At 52.1% G+C, this 18898-nt stretch overlaps 1 protein-coding gene across 2 annotated transcripts in view; it reads left to right on the forward strand.

The window, feature by feature from the left end:
- Window positions 1–18898, forward strand: part of ABR (ABR activator of RhoGEF and GTPase) — a 182090-nt gene that overhangs the window by 40631 nt on the left and 122561 nt on the right. The window contains exon 1 of one of the 2 annotated variants that reach the window (XM_049637952.1): window positions 1465–1581. The exons of the other annotated variant lie outside the window; for it this stretch is intronic. Coding sequence (XP_049493909.1) covers window positions 1521–1581 — 61 coding nt within the window. The 5' untranslated portion in view covers window positions 1465–1520. Of the gene's footprint in view, window positions 1–1464; window positions 1582–18898 lie in introns of those variants that run through there. 2 annotated transcript variants of the gene reach the window in all.

An 18898-nucleotide genomic window follows, 5' to 3' on the forward strand; every position in this document is an offset into this window, starting at 1 on the left:
CTAGATCTGTGCTTGTTTGGAATGATGAGGAAGGAGCCCTGCCCCATGTGGATGGGTCCCAGTAGAGCTGGGTCCCATGAAGGCTTTGCCTGTCAGCTGCTTGATGATGGGGGCTGAGGGGTGGGGAGGGTGTGCTCCACTATCAGAGACCTCACTATTTGAGGTAAAACTAGCATAAATGGCCCAGCGCAGGGTTCCCTTGGTGGGCCCACTGCTTCGCTTCTCTTGGGTTCTGGAGAGGAGCTTCAGCGCCCCCTGCCCTTGCCCACCCTAGCCTGGTCCCTCCTCCAGGGTCCCACAGGACCATATCTGCAGCAAAGTTGCCTTGGGTCCCATAGAATCGGCACCTAGGAGGCCTAAAGCCCTCCGCCACCACCCCCTCCCCCAACCTCTCCACTGCTCTTGCGAGGTCTTAGAAGGAATTTCACTTCCTCAGGTTTTGTTCTCAGAGGCATCTTGACCCCAGACTTCCCTCAGCTTGCATGTGATTATATATACAAGGTATGCCTCCTGGGCTGCGGCTGTGGATCCCCAAAGAAGTCTCCCGGGGAACCCAGGGAAGACCCTGGAGGCTCTCCTGCCCCCAGTTGGTCCTCCACTGCCCCTACTCAACCCCCAGCCTCCCGCCTTTCTCCAGCCGCCGCCCTCTGGTGTGTAGGGCAGAACTGCCCGGCTTTTAGGTCACGGGTGTTTAAATAGATGAGGTTGTTAAGGTTTGGAAGCAAAGAGTTCCCGCGCGGCCGAGGCTTTCCGCGGGCGGGCAGGACATTAACCCCGTCAGCGCCGTCCCCCAGGCTTGTCTAGGGGAGGGGCCTGACGGCCGCACCGGCCCCAAAAACTGCGCTTGGAGATCCTGGGGTGTCAGGTGATGTCACCCCTGCGGGGCCCATAGGTCTCCCCGCGGCACTTAGTCTGCGGGTTGCCATAATTCGGCTGAGCGCATTGAGGGGAAGAAGCGGAGCCTGGGCCTGCACCGCAGCCCGGAGACCCCCGCGTCTGGGCGTCCTCCGTCACGGGCTGGAGCCCCTCGCGTCTGGCCGTCCGTGGGGACTGGGGCTGCTCCCCGCACCCCCGACCGGGTCTGGAGGCGTGCTGCGGCGGGGGAGGGGGCGCGGAAGCCTCGCGCCGATTGGTCGCGGCCCCCGCCCCCCGCCCCTGGCCGCGGCGCAGCCCCCGGGAAGTTGCTAGTCTGCGGGCGCGCTGCGGGGCCGCCGCTCGGGGATCCGCAGCGGGGCTCGCCGAGGCCGCTGCGGCCGGAAGGGCTCCCGGGGGCGCTCGCCTGCCCTCGCCCGCCCTCCCCTCCTCTCCCGGCAGCTCCGGCTCCTCCCTGCTACCTGTTTCCCTGCCTGCCCCCGCCTCCACCCCGCGCCCGGCAACTTCGGCCTCCCGGGCTGGCCGCCCCTCCCGGCTCCCCGCCGGCCCGCCCGCCCGCCGCCCGCGCCCTCCCTCCTTTGTTGTGCGATGAGGGTCGGGTTTCCGATCTGACGGAGCCGCCGCCGCCGCCGCGCCGAGCCGCGGGCATGGAGCCGCTCAGCCACCGGGGCCTGCCGCGCCTCTCCTGGATCGACACCCTCTACAGCAGTACGTGTGCGCTCGGGCCGGGGAGGCCGGGCGGGAACGGGCCGCGGCGCCCCGACGGCCCCGGGGCGCGACCGCCGGGCTTGTCTGGGGAGCCCGGCGCGGGCAGGGGGCTGCGGGCGCCGCCGGCCGGGTGCCAGCGGGCCGGGAGGCGGGGAAGAGGCGTGGGTCCCCCCGCCATCGGCCGCAGATGAGGTCCCCAGAGCGGACTTGGAGCGGGTGGGGGGCCAGTGGACCGACGGGGCTTGGAGAGCTGTGTCACCCATTTCCCACCTGTTGTGTAACTGAGCACTCCCCAGCCCCCAGGAAGGCGAGCCCTTGTAGGGGGCTCCCTCCGCTTCCCGACTGACTGCTCCTTCTGTCCACGCTGAAGCAGAAAGGCCATTTTGGCAAAGTCCTTGGCGCCTGAGTTTGTCACCTCGGGGACATCCTGGGGTGTTGTGTGTTTTGGGGTGGAGGTGGGGTCGGGTGGGAGGGTCTGTAGGGGCAGATCTCCATGGGGGCCATTTGGATTGAAGGAGCTGAAAACCTCGGGCTCAGCAGTCTTTCCTGCCAGCTTCATCGCCACCCCCACCCTCACCACCCCCCAAAAAAGAAAAAAAAAAAAAAACTCGGCTTTTCCACCCCCTCATTCCCAAATCTGCTTCGATCATGTGATTGCTCTTGCACTGCCGCTGGGGATGTGTAACTGATCACTCGTACATTCTGGGGGCTCCCCGTGAGCACCCCCACTTTACACCCTGCCTTGCTTAGGTGACTAAAAGCCCTGCGCTTCTCTCCACCCTCCCTTGAGACATCTTCCCCAAAGCTTTCAGTGATTTAAGAAGAGGGTCCTGCAGGCCCCTGAAGAAGCCAGTGAGTGGATTTTGCCCTCTCTGAGCACTTCAGTGGGACCCTCCCACTCTCTTGCTATGTCTCCTAGCCCAGAGTCCTGAGGCAGGGGGCAGGGGTTGGGGATGGCAAGCTCAGTTTCTGGACTTTGGATGCCATGGGACAAGGACATTTTTAAGGGTTAACCTGGCTCCGATACCTTGTTGACAGTTATATGGGTGAGGAGAGGAATAGACAGGGATGGTGCCTTGAACCCCAAGGCTTTGCCCTGGAGGCCCCTCGGTACTCAGTATCCAGCCTCTGACCTCTGTATCCCCTTGGGTCCCCATCATTCCCCTCACCTTCTTCTCCTCCCTCTTCTCCCTCCTCCTCCCTCTTCTCCCTCCTCCTCCTTCTCCATCCTCTTTTCCTTCCTCTGCCCCCCCCACCCCCCCTCCATAGGAGCTCTCCTTGTGATGGTTTATTCCATTTTGGCTTTTCAACATCAAAGGGGCAAAGCCAGATCCCCTGGGTGTCAGTCTTGCACCAAGCCCAGCCACTCCATCTGCTCCTTCCCCTGCAGAGGCCAGCATCCGTTGGGTGAAGGTCAGGGCCCATGGCTGTGTGGCGTGTGGATGCACGTGTGTCTGTGTGAATGGGGGCACACATCTGTTCAGAGCCTTGCTGCAGATCAGCTCCTGACCTGAAGGAAGGATTAGTGACCTCTTAGCTGTGCTCTTGCAAATAACAGTAATAACAATGCCTCATATTCACATGCTACTTATGTTCCCAAATATTTCTGGCTCTCTGGCGAAACCCAGTAGTGGTTTCTGTATTTCTCAAAGCGTAGAATCCTATGGAAATCTGTGTCTGACTTCCTCTCTATTGCCCTGACAAAGACTCCCTAACCTAATTATTTCCAAGTTTTCCTACCACCCCTCCCCCTGCCACTTAGAGCAGGGAAGCAAAATTGTCTGAGGTCTCCTTGAAAATTTCTGACCAGAGGAAGATGGGACCTGAAAAGGGAATTCGACTGAGGCCTTCTTTAGGGGTGCCTGTTAACCAGCCCTGACTCAGGCAGACAGGCATCTGAGCTGTCTGCTATGCTGCTGCCCCAGCCCCTGGGCTCCTGGGGGCAGCCTGGAGGGGGGAAGGCACTGACTTGGCAGCAATGTGAGGAGTCCCTGCCTCCCTCCTCAAAATGGCTTATTTGAGAGCCATAGAATGAGGCTTCCTGGGGAGGTGCTGTGCAGTCATGTTTGGGCTGTTAGCCATGAAGTTTCCTCTTGACAAGAGCCTAAATTAAAACAAATACCCAGGCTGTCATTTGCCTGGCAGCAAGGTTTTGTAGCTCCCGGAGGAAGTTCCTCTGCCTCTCAGAAAGCTGTTTGCTTACAAGGCTCACAATCCTGGGGTGGCAAGTCCCCACAAAAGCTAAATCCGTCAGGAATTGTAAAGGGGAAGTCCCCAGGGCACAGGGTGGCCTGTGCATTTCTTAGAGATGTGAATGACCCAGTGATAGAGGCCCTTCCCAAGTGCTGCTCCTGGCAACAGTGATAATAGCATATCCTGAGGACCCACTATGTGCCAGGCACTATGCTAGGCTCTCTCCATCCATCCTCTCCAGACCACACAACTGTGTGAGACAGGTAGTCTTATCTCCATTTTGCAGAAGGAGGGGCTTGGTGAGCTCAAATCATTATCCAAAGTCACGTAAGTGATAAGTGACAAAGCTGCAGTTCAGATCACACCCTAGGTTGGTGAGGAAGACTCTTAGTGTCACCTAGATATGTCAGAAGTTGCTCAAGGCCTTGGAATGTCATGGAATGGGGGACATCTGTCTCTTTGGTCCTCTGTGTTCACAGGATTCTTCCAGCAGGATAAGTGGACTCAAATGACTCTGAGCCCAACAAGAGTCCACGTGCCTCTTGTAGGAACCGGGGGCTGGTCCTGGAGCCAAGGTGCGGGTGGTTGAGGCTCTGAACTCACTGAGGTTGATGGTTCTCTCCTCCTAAGATGCCAGGCTGCCAACCGGCCCCTCCTCTGACTTACTTCTTGCCTTTGGAGTTGTCAGCTCATTCTTTGTGGCTTCAGCATCTATCCCAGGAGAAGTATGTATGTGCATTTTCATTGCAGGTTGGTAGTCATTTGAGAAGAGGTGGGCAGCAGGCCCCTCTCCCCTGCGGTAGAAGTCCTGAAGGGTCACGGTGATGGTGATTTGTCTGACTCAAGGAGACGGGTTGACTCCCAGGGGCCAGTGTGATATGGGACTGATGGGAGCAAGGTCTTTGCTCCTGATAAGCTGGAGTGGCAGACAAGGCTTCCAGCCATCCCACTTCTTGTCTCTGTCCCAGTCATTTTCCTATGTCACTGTAATAATGTCAGCTTTGCTCCTCAATGCCTTGCCTAAATTCTCTCCCTGGAGCTGGTGTGATTCTTTCTGTAGGGCTGTGTCCTTCATTTTACCTTCTCTGTGCCTTTCTCTCATCACCTTTTCCACTAAACACATCACTTCCTCTTGGTTTTTTTCTATACCATGGAATTAGACTGTATTAAATTAAGCTCTGTGAGTGGTGCCTGGGTGGCTCAGTAGGTTAAGTGTCCAACTCTTGATCTCAACTCACATCATGATCTCACGGTTCATGAGTTCGGGCCCTGCATTGGGCTCTGAGCTGACAGCTCCAGAGCCTGTTTGGGATTCTCTCTCTTCTCTCTGCCCTTCCCCTGCTCACGCTAGCACACGTGTGCATGCTCTCTCTCAAAAGTAAACAAACATTAAAAAAAATTTAAAAACGGGATAACAAAATGGGGAGGGTGCTCTGAGCCTGTCCCTCTAAGTGGATACCACCCTCCAAACAGATCTGAATTGAGGCATGTATGTGCCCCAGGCAGGCAATAATTTGGCACCTCCTCAAGTGGAAAGTCTTTCGTCTTCTACCCCAAACAACATTTGCAAGGGATATTTCAGTCACTCGTGATATTTTTGCATCCCTTATAGACTCAGTGCCCCATCCAAGAGCCAAGAAAGCATTTGGGGCTGTGGGGATACAAACCCATCTCCAGAGCATCATGAGGCAGCCTAGGTTTCTCATCTCACTCCCATATTAGCCACACCAAGGACCAGGCTGCTGGCCTGACACAGACTGTGTGGGTCTGATCAGAGCATTGGTCTCACAGAGGCCGCCTCAGACCACCTCGGATATGCTAGTGAGCACCTGCAGATGGGTGTTTTCTTACCCTCTGAATGGCCCCAGTCACTTAGTCCTTCTTGTTAACACCAGCCCATTATTGTCATGGCTGCTGGAGTCTCGGAGGTGGGGCTGGCAGAAGGATGAAGTCATCTACTCCGAGAAAAATTTTTGTGATTGTGATTGTTGCTGTTGTTCTTTGGCAAAACGGAAGAAATGACAGGAACATTTGTGAAGAATTAGCTAAGTGGGTAGCAGACGGGGGAGTAGTGAGAAAACTCATTCTGCCTCACTCTTGCAGGTGCGATGGAAGACTTGGGGCTGTTTTCTGAGGTGTGGTCCTCTCCCTGGGGGCAGTTCTGGTACCCTGTGCACACTTCTCTGTAATATGAAGCCACGAATGTCTCTCGTGGACACCATGTGGGTTGACGAATGTTTATAAGGTGCTTTGTAGGTGAGGAGTGCTGTCGGACTGCCCTCCAATCACGGCCGTCATCACGAACAGGGGTCCGTGAAAGGCTTGCTGAGGAGTGGCAAGGGGCCGGGAAAGGGGGAAGGGGGCTGGCAGGAACAGAGTGCCGGACCCAGTTCTTAGGTAGTGCCTAGGCCAGCTCCTCATGCGTAATGAGCCCTCTGTAATTTTTGGTTGCATGAGTGAGTATGAGAGGGAAAAGAAAACTCTTGGGTTCTTGGCTCCTTAACTCCTTACTCCACCAGAAACCCCAGAAACCGATTCATTGGCCCATTCACAAGTTTCCAGCTGTGTGGATTTGGTAATTGTAGTAGCTTGTAGTAGAGTCGGAGACCCCCCAAGGGAGTCCCACATGTTGCTAGGGCTTGTGATTGTGCAATTGGAAGACTTCACTGCCAGGGCTGGTGCTGCAGCTGTTTGGCTCAGCTTGAGCCCTTTGGGGGCAAACCAGGAACTAGGCAGCTTCACAGTCAGCTCCACATCCGTCACTGTTTTCCTCTGCTGGGCCCCTGGCTGTGGTAGGTGGAGGTGATCCATGGGGCTCCAGTACCCATCACATTCTACCTACAGGCTCTTAGAACTTTCCACTGAACACCAGTAGGAGAGGCCTGTAGCTTAGCTGTCTCCAGAGCAGAATAGGAGACATTGATTTTAATTTGTGGCCTTGGTCTGCTTCATTTGCATTTCTTTGGGCAAGATCGGGTCAGTGGGAGCCATGGATACCCTTGACTGGCAGTGGGAGTGTTCTACTTGTTTCTGAATCTTGGGGAGAACCTGTCCAGACCCTGTAAATGTGAAGAAAGAAATCAGGGCAGTAGGCAGACTTATAGAAATGGCCCCATATGGAGATTGGGGCTAGATGCTCAATCCAACCCCCTGCCCAAGAGCCCTTAAAGGTGGGACCAACTGGTACCATGACTGACTGGATGGAGAATAGATGTTCTCTGTCCCAGATTCAGACCTTTTTGGGGTCTCTCACTCAGTTTTCTCTGTACCTATGCTTCATTCTTATCTTCTTTTCTCCCCTTCCTTCCCTACCTCACACCAGAATGAAAACTGAATATGGGTTTACTAGCCATATGGAAACTAACAGGACCAGTGTCTTCAGGAGATGGGGCAGATGAGGTGGGTTCTGCAGTGACCTAATTGATCAGATGCCATTTCTCTCTTTTCTCCACCCTCACTTCTGATGCCTACATATCCCTCTAGACCACAGATAAACATGGAAGATGATATGGTCAGGCATTTTGCCTAAAGGTGAGCAAGATCTCCAGAAAGTGTTGGGTGGATGGATGGAAGGCCTTGGGTGGACCAGTGCTGATGGAGCTCAGAGTTTGTCACTCCGGATGCCATGGCCACTGGCCTCTCTGGTATGTTGGCCGAGCTGGTGCTGCGTAGAAAAGCCCCGTATTGACTAAGGATCTGTGGGTTTACTCAGGGCTGTTGGGGGAGGACGTGGCCATAATTACCTTCATGGGATTGAAGGGCTGATCCTATTAGCGTGTTGGGCTAACCCCTTCCTCCTGGGCATTGCCTCCTGGCCAGCAGCAGGGGTTTAATGGATCAAGATTACGGAGACCAAAGATGCCGTATAATTAAACCCAGTTATTTCCCTACCTGGGGGACATCTCTATCCACAGCAGCAATTGATTTCCTCACTTGTGGTCACCCTGTTCAGCTGCAAGTTACCCTGGGCCTAAACAGCCTGTGGGCCATCTTTGTGAATGAGTTTCTCTCTTGAAGGTGCAGTTTTAGGTGAAAAAACCCCTCTGAGAGTTTTGGGGTCAGAGTGGCAGGGTGTTCTATATGATGGGGGCCTCTTTGAGAAACGTGTCTGGGTTCCACAAAGGTATGTGGAAATCTCACCCTTGGGTCACTCACGACCCCTGGGCCCATGAAAAGAAGCTCGTCAGTCTTGCTAGGTTTGTCAAGATTAGTTTTTCCATTTGGTCTAAGAAGAACGGATGTGACATATAACCAGCCCTACTACGTGCCAGATGCTGTGCTACATACTTTCCTTGAATTGTCCCTAACATCCCAACAAAGTAACTGTCATTATCCCTCCTGTTTTATAGACAAGGGAACAGAGGCCCTGAGAGGTTATTGCCAAAGGGCTCCAGTTTGAAGTGGATCAGATTTCGGATTGCTCTGATTCTATGTGTAGCCTTCTGGCAGCAATGATGATGATAGCCAATGCTGTTGAGTACCTACTATGTGTCGACACTGTCCTAGGCATTAACCTTACTGTTATCACCAGTCCTCAACAGGCCCTACTTTATGAGGCAGGAATTGTTATCTGTATTTTATAGAGAAGAAATGAGCTTAGGGAAGTTAAGTAATTCATTCAAGAGAATGAGAGCTTTTAGCTTCTAGAGCTAGAAGACAAGCCAGGCTTTGAGCACAAGGTTGGCTGGACTCTGAACTTTGCTTTCTCCCACACTCCCTGCCTTTCACAGCATTGCCAGTGAGGCCCCCCCTTGGCCAGGTAGTTTGTGGATGTTGATTGATCTGTTCACCTCTCTAGCTAAAATGACAACTGTAAAGACAGGCTTGGCTCCCCCATGGGGTTCAGAAAGCTCTCAGCCTTCAGGGGGCCTGTATGTGCCCATCCACTGGACTACCTCTTCCTAAGGAATGATCCCAAGGAGATCTCCCCATGGGCACTTGGAGCCCGTATCCCACCATTACCTTATCCCTGGGATTATTGGCAAGAAACACTGATGGCTAACCAAATTAAATAATTAAATAAATAAAATAAAGTTTGAAGGGAAAGAGAGAAAATAGATTTTGGGGATAGAAATGGAGTACAGCTAGTTCCCAGTTTCTAGAGCAGAGCAGGGCCAGAGGCAAGGAGATGAGAGCTGGAGGAGGAGAGGACTCAGCAGAGCCACGCTGGCTTCACTCTCAGGCCTTTTAAAATTCACCTCCACAGTTTCCAAAGGAGAATAAAGGGCCCTCAGCCCTAAATCAGGCCACTGCACACCAAGGTCCTTTGCCGAGGCCCAGGGCCAGTTGGGCTGCAGATCCAGCCTCTGTGTTTGAACTCACCCACGCGCAGCATGCTAATGATGGGCTGGTTTGGTGCAGACCCTTCAGCCCCTCTCCCCACACCCCCACGGCCCCAGAGCCCAGAGTCCCCTGCTGAGGGGCAGCCTGTGCCTGGTGGCTTACACCCTAGCACATGGTTGCAAAGAGGGTTTGTGTGTGGTGAGTGTTCTGGATGGGATAAAACGGAGGAACGCCCTGCCCTGAGCTGAGAACCAAAGCCAGAAGGCACCAGTGGGGAGGAGAAGCGGGGAGCTCCCTGACCCCATTCTCTTCCTTTCCCCTCCCTGCCCACAATTTCATGGGCAGCTTACTTCCTGCACGAAGCCTGTAGGCATTTTTAGGAGTCCTTCTCTGGTTGGGTGTGGGGACCCATGAACCTTCCCCTCCCTTGCTCCTGTTTGTAGAGGAGTTTCTGGTAAGAAGTTTCCATTGCTTCTGCCTCCCTGTGGTTCCAGGACGCAGCCAGACCAGAGGCTCAGCCTGGACAAGATCCATCTTCTAGGTGCAACTTTGTGACATACCCCCATACCCCCTGAGCTTTCTCCTGGTCTTCCTGTGCTTCCTGCCCTTCCCCCCCCCCCCCCCCCCCGCCCCCCAGCCTCCACTGTCTTTCAAGGGAAGAGACACCACTCGGGGAAGACTGATGAAATGGGCTGCCCAAGAATTGAGAGGGCCTGGTGATGGCGATCCTGTCCTTCCAAAGAGGACGCGCTTCACCCTAGTGCTTCTCCACAGGTCCTTCTGTGCAGGTCGGAACAGTGGCCTTACTGCAAGCTGCTCAACTCCTTCCTCACCTGAGCAGAGCTGGGGAGTGCCCGTTTAATAACCTGCTGCGGTAGCTACTGTTGTCATCTCTGTGTCATGAGAGAGGAGCCAGAGAGCTAACTAAGGTGGGGACCTCCAGGGTGTAGCATGAAGGGCAGTGTGCTCATGGGTGACCTGGCCAAAGGAGTCGACTCCTCACCATTGGAATGAAGTTAGCAGTGGGGACACCCATCAAAGGGAAGACTGGACTAGGTGAATGACTTCCTAACTTGCAACCTGAACGCAGTACCTTTACGTTATAAGCATGTGTGCAGAGCAATACAAAATTTCACAGGGCAGTACTTACCCTTTCTGCAACATTTGCAATGCCCTTAGATTTTCATGCCCTTTTATTCCATTCAAAGCAAACCAAGAAAGTGCTGATCATGACCTACTACATTGATTTCAGGACCTGCAGTATGAAAACAGTGGACACGATGATCTCAGAGGGCTTTTATGAACCGTAAGGAATAATAATTTACCAGACCGCAGTCATGTATATACCGCTGTTGTGATTTTCGCCAGATTTACACAGTTCTGTTCTTATGGACTTAGCGTTCTTCTTCAATTTGATTTATTGTTTGAAATATAACTTAGAAAGAGAACTAGTGAAAATTCTGTACCGCTTGCAATAAACCAAAAGTTACCTTACCAATAAACATGCTAAAAACTAAACAATGTTGCTAATCCTAATTATACGCTGTTGCCCTTGGAAGGATCTAGGTCTGAGCCTCCCCAGCGGTTGTTTAAAGAAAAAGGAACAGAAGATAGAGGGATGTTAAAGACATGCCAGTATCAAACAGAGTCTTTCTTCTTCAGTAACAGGGAGATTGAAAGGAATCAAGAAGGGAATAACTTTCTCAACATGTGCTTGAGTGTGCTTTAATGCAGGGCGGCTAGCAAGCAGGTGCTAATCAAAGAGCCCCTCTGGGGTGGCATTCTCTACTTCTATCTACCCAGAGCCCTGGGCTCCGTCGTTCCCGTGGTGGGAGAGGAGAAGAGAAAGATGATTTTCTCCCAGGAACAAATATACTAGAGCAGAGTCTCAAATTCTGTCGTGCATTTGAATCGCCTGGGGATCTTGTTAAGACGCAGGTTTTCATTCAGTAGATCTGAGGCCTGAGGTTCTGCATTCTAGCAAGCTCCCAGGGGATGCCAATGCTGCTGAAGGTCTAAGGACCACAGTTTGGGTAGCAGAGCTCCAGGCTCCTTGATTCCCATCCCTGGGAGACTGACTGCACTGTGAATCAAGTCAGTCCCTTCTGAAACTGGATTCTAGCCAGATGAAAGGCAACCCATGACGTGTCTCTTTTGAGCCCCCTTCTCGATAAAAACAAAAAGAATGAAGCAATTGATTGGACAGTCTAATGGGCACCAACCAGACTTGAGCTAGTGTTCGTATGTTCATGATCTCATTTAATCCACCCAGTAAACCTGTGAAAGTTTGTTACCCTCACGCCAAGGATGAGAAGAGAGTGCGGCCATTGTGGTTGGCTTCTGCTGGGGATTTTTGTCATGGGGGTCTCCTGTGTTCACCCCCGCCCTGTGTGGCAGGAGCTCAAGCATCTGGTCTTTTCTGAGTGCCACTGTCTAGACAAAATCTGTGTCCTCCCTACCCCCCTTGCCCCCTGAAGGGCCGACTTCAGTGTTAATGGAGCAGAATGCCTTGGTTGTTAATTTTCTAGTGCATCATCGAGAGGGTTAATGAGAGACCAGCTGGTGTGCCACTCAGCCGTGTGGAAGCACCATTTCCCCTTGATTTAGGTGGACAAACATTCTGCAGACCCCATGGCAGCTCCTGACTGACGTTCCCCCTTTGGGCCTGGATAGTGCCCACCTAGATGTGTCAGTGGGCACTGTGTGCCATCTTAGTGTGTACAACCTTCAGAGACTGAAAGCAGGAGCTGGTTCTGTCTCCTGCTCCCTGGAGGGGAAGGACAAGACACAAATTTGATGTCTGAAATGCTCCTTCTGGCCTGGGAACGCTGTCTTGGCTGATCCATGCCATTATAGCCAGGCCCTTGCAGGGGATGCCTAAGCACCCCCAAGTCCCTTCTCTGATGTCTCCTGAGGCGCCACTGGCTTTCCATGTGGCTATAGCTATGATAAACCTACTTCCATCTCCTCTCCTTTGCCCTGGGGCATTTTCTCTCCACATTAGATCCAAACTGCCTTCAAGATCCCCCATGCAGGGGCAGCTGGGTGGCTCAGTTGGTCGAGGTCTGACTTTGGCTCAAGTCACGATCTCAAAGTTCATGGGTTCAAGCCCCACGTCGGGTTTTGCATTGACAGCAGGGAGACTGCTTTGGATTCTGTGTCTCGCTCTCTCTCTCTCTCTCTCTCTGCCCCTCCCCTGCCCGTGCTCTCTTTCTCAAAAATAAATAAACATTAAAAAAAAAAAAGATCCCCCATGCAGGGGGATCCTCGCACTATCCATTCAGATTTCTCAGTACCCCACAGCCACGCTCCATGTTCTGGTGAACTCCCATCCAACCTCAAGCCTTGCTCAGCCTCCCACCACCTCCAGGAAGCCCCCCACCCCAAGCCTGATTATAGTGCTCACCCCAGTGAGGTCCCCAGCTCAGAACCCTGCTTGCTCTGGGCCACATCGTGGAGCACTTTCTTACCTGTTGTTTTGTAGTGTTTACCTATATAGTGTTTTGCATCTGTTGTCTTTTCTTCTCTGCCAGACTCTAAACTCCTTAGAGGCATGAAGAAGAATAACAAAGGCTGCCATTTATAGGGTGCCTGACACTGTCCTTAAGTACTTTGCAATGTTCCATTTAATCTTCCACCTCCTGTGGAGGTCCCAACTATTTTTATCCAGTTTTATAGATGAGGAAACTTTCTTTTCAAGATTCTAGACACGTCCAACAGCTTTCCTATAAAGGGCCGAGCTGGGCTCTAAACCCAGATCTGTGTGGATGCCCCAGCCTGTGCTCGTCAGTGGGGGTGCCCAAAAGTCAGGGCTCTCAGAATGAGAACTGTATGTTTGAAACACTCCTCTGCCTGCTCTGTCCAGTTTGAGGACTGGCTCTGAACCACCACACGCTTCTCCCTTTCCCACACACCGAGCCGTGCCCTGAAGATGTGGGGGCTTGGAAATGCTCCGTGATTGGTAGAGAGGGTATGAAGACATAGAGGGTTCTGGGGGACCCAGGTCCATCATACAAGAGAATCGTGGAGCAAGGAAAATGCAAGGAGGCAGCAGAGCTGGGCCTGAGGAGGGCAGAAGGGCAGTCAGAAAAGGATGTTGGAGAAGGGCGCCTGGGTGGCTCAGTCGGTTAAGCCTCTGACTCTTGATTTCAGTTCAGGTTATGATCTCACTGTTCTTGAGATCGAGCCCCATGTCGGACTCTGCACTGAGTGCAGAGCCTGCTTGGGATCCTCCTCCTCCCTCTCTCTCTGCCCCTCCCCCACTTGCACGTGCTCTCTCTCTCTCTCAAAATAAAATAAATATTAAAAAAAAGAAAAGAAAAGAAAAGCATATTGGAGAGACCAAGCCCGTGACCCTCTCTGGACCCCAACTCAGGCCTCACTCAGATCAGGGCATGTTAATCAGCTGGGGAATCTTGTGAAAATGCAGATTCTGACCCAGCAAGCCTCTGCTAGGGCCCCCATTTGGCATGTCAAGTCAAGCCCCCAGGTGATGCCCATTTGGGGTAGGAAGGACCTGGACTCCTCCAAGCCCTTTTGGAGGATCTGATTCAGTCACTTGCCAGTCTAGCACCTTCCCACCTCTCTCCTTTCTGCAGGGTAAAACCTAAACCACTTAGCATGGCATGGGAGCCTTTTCAGACACTGTCTCCAGCCTCACCTCCTGGTGCTCCCTACCACACTCGTGACCCTCCAGCCAACCTGAAGTCTTCATAGTTCCTCAGGAACCCCATGCCCAGTCATCATTTGGTATTTTTTGCACATGCTGTTCCTTTGCCCAGAGGAACACTCGTTGGCCTTTCTCAACCAGGTGAGGACGAGGTTGAATGTCACTCCTTGGGAAGTCATAGACTGGGGAGTGGGCTCTAGACCTAAGATCCTAGCTCTGGAGAGAAGACCCCAAAGGTTTCTAGAATCCTTCCCTGCCCCAGCTCCCAGCAAAGGTCATCTGTGGTCCCTGGCCTTGCAGAGGCATGGAATCAAGGTGACTCAATTATCCTTAATTGAACACTCATTATTTCTTGCCACCTTTGTGTAAAAATAGAGCTGAGAAGTACTGAAGTGAAACCCCACCTTGGAGTCCCAGGGGCATGGGGCCCCTCCCTGGGAGGGTGAGAGGGCACTCTTTGGAACACGGGGAGGCCCTAGGCCATCTGTGCAAGCTCTGGGGAGCTGGCCTTGTGACCTGGGCCGGGGCTGCCGGGGCACTGTAGTCATGCCCTGGATTCTGAGAGGCCAGCCTGACCCTCCTGTCAGTAGTCTTTTTTTTTTTTTTTTTTTTTTTTTGAGAGAGAGTTTGAGCAGGGGAGGGGCAGAGAGAGAGGGAGAGAGAGAGAGAATCCCAGGCAGGCTCCACACACTGTCAGCACTAAGCCCAATTCGGGCCTCCAACCCACTAACCGTGAGATCATGACCTGAGCCTAAATCAAGAGTTGGATGCTTGAACCAACTGAGCCACCCAGGTGCCCCCTGTAGGTATTTTTACGGCTGCTTTCACTTTAAAGTTTTTCTCTGGGCTGTGGAAATATTTCAGGACTTCCGGAGGGGTTTCCTTTGGTGCTTCCTGAGTTTTCTCCTGGGCTTTTTGCCTTCAGGTTCCAGCCCCAGGCAGGGGCTGCTTCTGGAAGGGCTGTGGGTGTGGCCCCGGCTGACCGCAGCCCTTCTTGGAACCTCCTACCCTGTGGTCACCCACCCTCCCCCTCCCAGGGAGGCTCCCTGTTTGCATTGGTTTGCTTTTGCTCTTGCTCCCCCTTCTCTGGGAAAAATGGTTCTTCCTGCATGCACACCCCCTTTCCAGGCTGAGGAGCACACTGATTGTAGGCAGGTAATTGAGGTCTCAGTTTCTCTGGCTCTACGTCTCTTCCCTCTTCTGAGAGGAGCAGCTGGAGGGAAGCGATGTGTTTGCCTTGTCTTCCTCACCTATAAAATGGGAACAACATTACCACCCCCACTGACAGGGTTGCCAAATTTTTCAGCAAATAAAAATGTAGGATGTCCAGTTAAATTTGAATTTCAGATAAACAATAAAAAAATTTTTTTAAGTATATTATATCCCACGCAATATTTGAGATATACTAACATGTACTTGTTACTTATCTGAAGTTCAGATTTCACCGGGTGTCTTGTATTTTATTGGTGTCTCTGCCACCAGGTTGAATGGCATGTATGTAACACTTAGCAAGGGACCCATCTAGATGTTCCTTGCTCATTCCACCCAGGCACCCCTTTTGAGAGAACATTTCATGACTTTCTTCTCTCCTCTGTGCCACTCCCTGACCCCTAGAGGTGAAGCTGATGAGAAGTTTCTGTGGGTTTAACACAGAAGTACTGTGAGATGGTTTTTATAGACTGACACAAAAAATAGTGATGTGATTAAGGGGGAAATGCCAGTGATAATAGCTCTCACTTACCTAGCACTTGCTATATGTCCTACATTGTTCTAAGCATTTTATGCATGTAAGTTCCCTGATTCTTGACAATAATCTTGTGAAGAAGACTCTTATCTCCACTTTACAAATGAGACCACAGATGCATAAATTAGGCAAGTGATTTGCTCAAAGACGCTTAGCTCGTAAATGATGAGCTGGGAAATGAACTCAAGCAATTTGACTCCTGTGGTCTTGCTCTTTAATAGGACACAAGGCCGCATCTTGCCTACCAACAGCCACACTAAGAATGTGAAGTTACTTTCAGGTCAAGAACATGGAAACCTACAGGGATGGTTTCACAAAGCAGGTGATAACACAGCCTGCTCCCAGAGAGAAGAGTGACTTCCTTGTTTCCCCTGAGATCCCTGGATAGAAAGAGGGTTTGGCCAGGCATGAGGACCTCACACCAGGGTCTCTACCCACCTGCTCACCACCCCCTGAATGTTGTGGAGACACTGGCCACATGCCAGCCTGTCACCAAGAAAAGAGACCCTGACACATCTCTGTGTATTTGCTGAGAGGTTGTATAAAGTGAGTGTCCCCAAGAGGCCCGGGTTCCAGGCCTGTCTGAGGCCCATGCCTGTAAATCCTAATTCCAGGTCCTTTCCAGATTTATCAATTCACAAATAATTATGTCACAATGGGATGTCTTCCTTCTCCTTGAGAATCTTCATGATTCTCCAGCATAGAATTTTTTTCCCTTTGTAAAAGGAATGCATGTAGTTAATGAAGACTAGAAAAATGCCTAAAAATAGAAGGGAGAAAATCCAAGTGCCACTGTCCCACCCCCTGAGAAGAGCCTTCCTCTTTGCTCTTGTTTGTCACCCAGGGTCTGGGCATGTAGCCCAACTGTGTGCTCCTGGCAGGAGTGAGGCTGGAGGCCAGGGCATGACAGAAACCCCTGACAGCCCCATGTCCCAGCACCAACCCTGGACGCTTGTGCCAAGGGGGATAAATGTGAAAGAGGGTCTGGAAACCAACAGGTGGCATCTCCCCTTCTCCAGCTGGCTCTTTCAGACATGGCGAGGATCAGGTGCCCACAGATACTCTCTCAAGGTCATCACATGCCCACCTGTCCACACCCCAGCCCATCCCAGGGGCCACAGTGTGGAGGTGCCCACTGCTACAGGGAGCTGCCTCGGCCCTATCCCAGCTTGTGGCTGTGACCAGTGTCCAGAATGCGTATATAGGTAGCATTAGTGGCTCTGTTTGGCTAGAAGCCTAGATCCAAGTCTCCCCCACCTCTTTTTCTACTGCATGCCTCCCCTAGACCCAGTTTCTCCATGTTGTGGTCTTTCCTCATTTTCCAAAGGTTAACTCCAGTTAATTCAAAGAGAAATCTGAGACCAAGACCTTTGTCTGTTGTCTCTGTTACTAGCTTCTTCGGTTCTCTGCCATCTTCCTTTTCTCCATGTCCCCTCCCCCCCAGGTCCTCAAGGGACTGTTCAGTAAGTACTTATTGGCAGGTTCCAAGAGGCCGTGATTTATCCATCTGGAGACCAGAGTCCCCAGCCGGTTACTTATTGCCACATCCATCAGGGTCCAGCAGGAAACAGGTGGCACATTCAGCTGGGAAGTTTGGGGAGAGCTTAAATGGGACCATGACCAAAATGTGGGCAGAATGAGGGGAGGGTCTGGTTCCCACACCGGAGGCACAGAGGCCAAGTGTGAGACTTGGCAGGAGCTGCAACCTCCAATCAAATCACACAGCCTGGGTGGCCCACAGGGAGGGGCTGGGGGGAGAAGTACCCCAGCCTCAGATCCTCCCTTCCTCTGATTTCTCTGGGGCAGAAAACAGGGTAGAGAAGCAGGAAAAAATGGGCCTGGAGGGGCACACGCCAGAAACTCTCTGAAGTTTTCCCTATCTGCAAAGCGAGGGTTATGAAACCCACCCCGTGTATGTTGTGTGGTTGCTGGAAAAATCAGCTGAGACCATGAATGGTGACAGCATGTGTGCCTCATACTCTTTTATGCCAGAGTAAGGGATAATTGTTATTATTGATAAACACTCACTGGGTACCCCCCACGGAATGAGGCTTCCACTTTCTCATTTCTGCTTGGGATCCTCTAATCTCCAAAGGACATGTGGGTAAAGGAAACAGAAATTGCAAGATTGCAGAAGCCTTCCTCTGAATCCCGGAGCCCTGCTTAATGTTCATGTGACATCGGGCAAGTCGTCAGTGAGCCTCTCTTTAGTGAAATGTACCTCATTGGGCCGGTTAGGGATTCACAGGAGCATGGATACTGTCATTACTATTAGCCAGCCTTGTGTTGGGGGAGGTGTCGGTTAGAGGATCTAGGAGGCAACCTTGACCCAGTTGGAAAGACTTGACTTCCAGATGGGTAGGGCTTTCTGAAAGGCCCAAGATGGGTGCTGAGGCTCCCAGAGGTGGTGTAGGTAGGCTGGGGGTCTGCATGGTTCTCTAGAAGGCAGTGAGGCCTGGCTGCTGCCTGCCCACTTCTCTCAGTCAGAGCACTCGTCAGCAGCACTGCATAGAGGCTGAAGGGGTCAAGGACAACAACTCCATCAAGTGACAGTGTCTCCCCTGGATAAGTGCCCCACCTCGGGAGACTTCCATGTAACCGAAGATTTGTTGACTGAACAAATGAATGAATGAACAAATGAATGAATGATTGATTGTTAGTCTGCATTACAGGTTCTCCTTAGAACCAGAGAGCCTTAGATGTGAATGTTGATTCTATGAAGTCTTTACATCTTGTAACCCTGGGTTTCCTCATCTGTGAAATCAGGGTATGATTCATAGGAATGGTGTAGTTACAAAGCTGACGCTTGATTAAATACAGTTACACAGGGGCACCTGGGTGGCTCAGTTGGTTAAGCGTCTGACTCTTGATTTTAGCTCGGGTCCTGATCTCAAGATTGGAAGAATTCTGTGTAAGAGTCTCTTTCCCTCTCTCTCTGCCTCTCTCCTGCTTGCACACCTGCACATGTGCATGCACGAGTGCTCTCCTCTCTCTCTCTCTCAAAGAAAAAATATATTTTTAAATTCAGTTACATAATGTGCGGAGATGCCAGGCCCATAGATGCACCCATTAAATGTCACCTTCTGCCCTTTAGCAATACAGGAGACCACAGGCACTGTGGTCACAGGCCCTCAGGGCTCTGTTCCTGGCAGTGTTTGTGCTTTCCTGTAGGGCCCGCCTCCCTGTCTCCAGGCAAGGCCTGCTATGGGTCCCTCTCCTCTCTGTCCTAAGAGACCTATTCTTTCCAGATAGCACCCCTCCCTGGTGATGCCATCACTCACAGGGGCCTCAAGTTCAGGGGTAGCATCCTTCACCCTTCAGCTGAATCCAGACCCGACAATGTCTGCAGGCTCCAAGGTGTGGGTCCCTGATCTCTCTCCTCAGCATCACTGACCCAGGCCCAAGGTCATGGAAGCAGCTCCTAATAT

Source organism: Panthera uncia, chromosome E1 (assembly GCF_023721935.1).
Source record: "Panthera uncia isolate 11264 chromosome E1, Puncia_PCG_1.0, whole genome shotgun sequence".
NCBI lineage: Eukaryota > Metazoa > Chordata > Mammalia > Carnivora > Felidae > Panthera > Panthera uncia.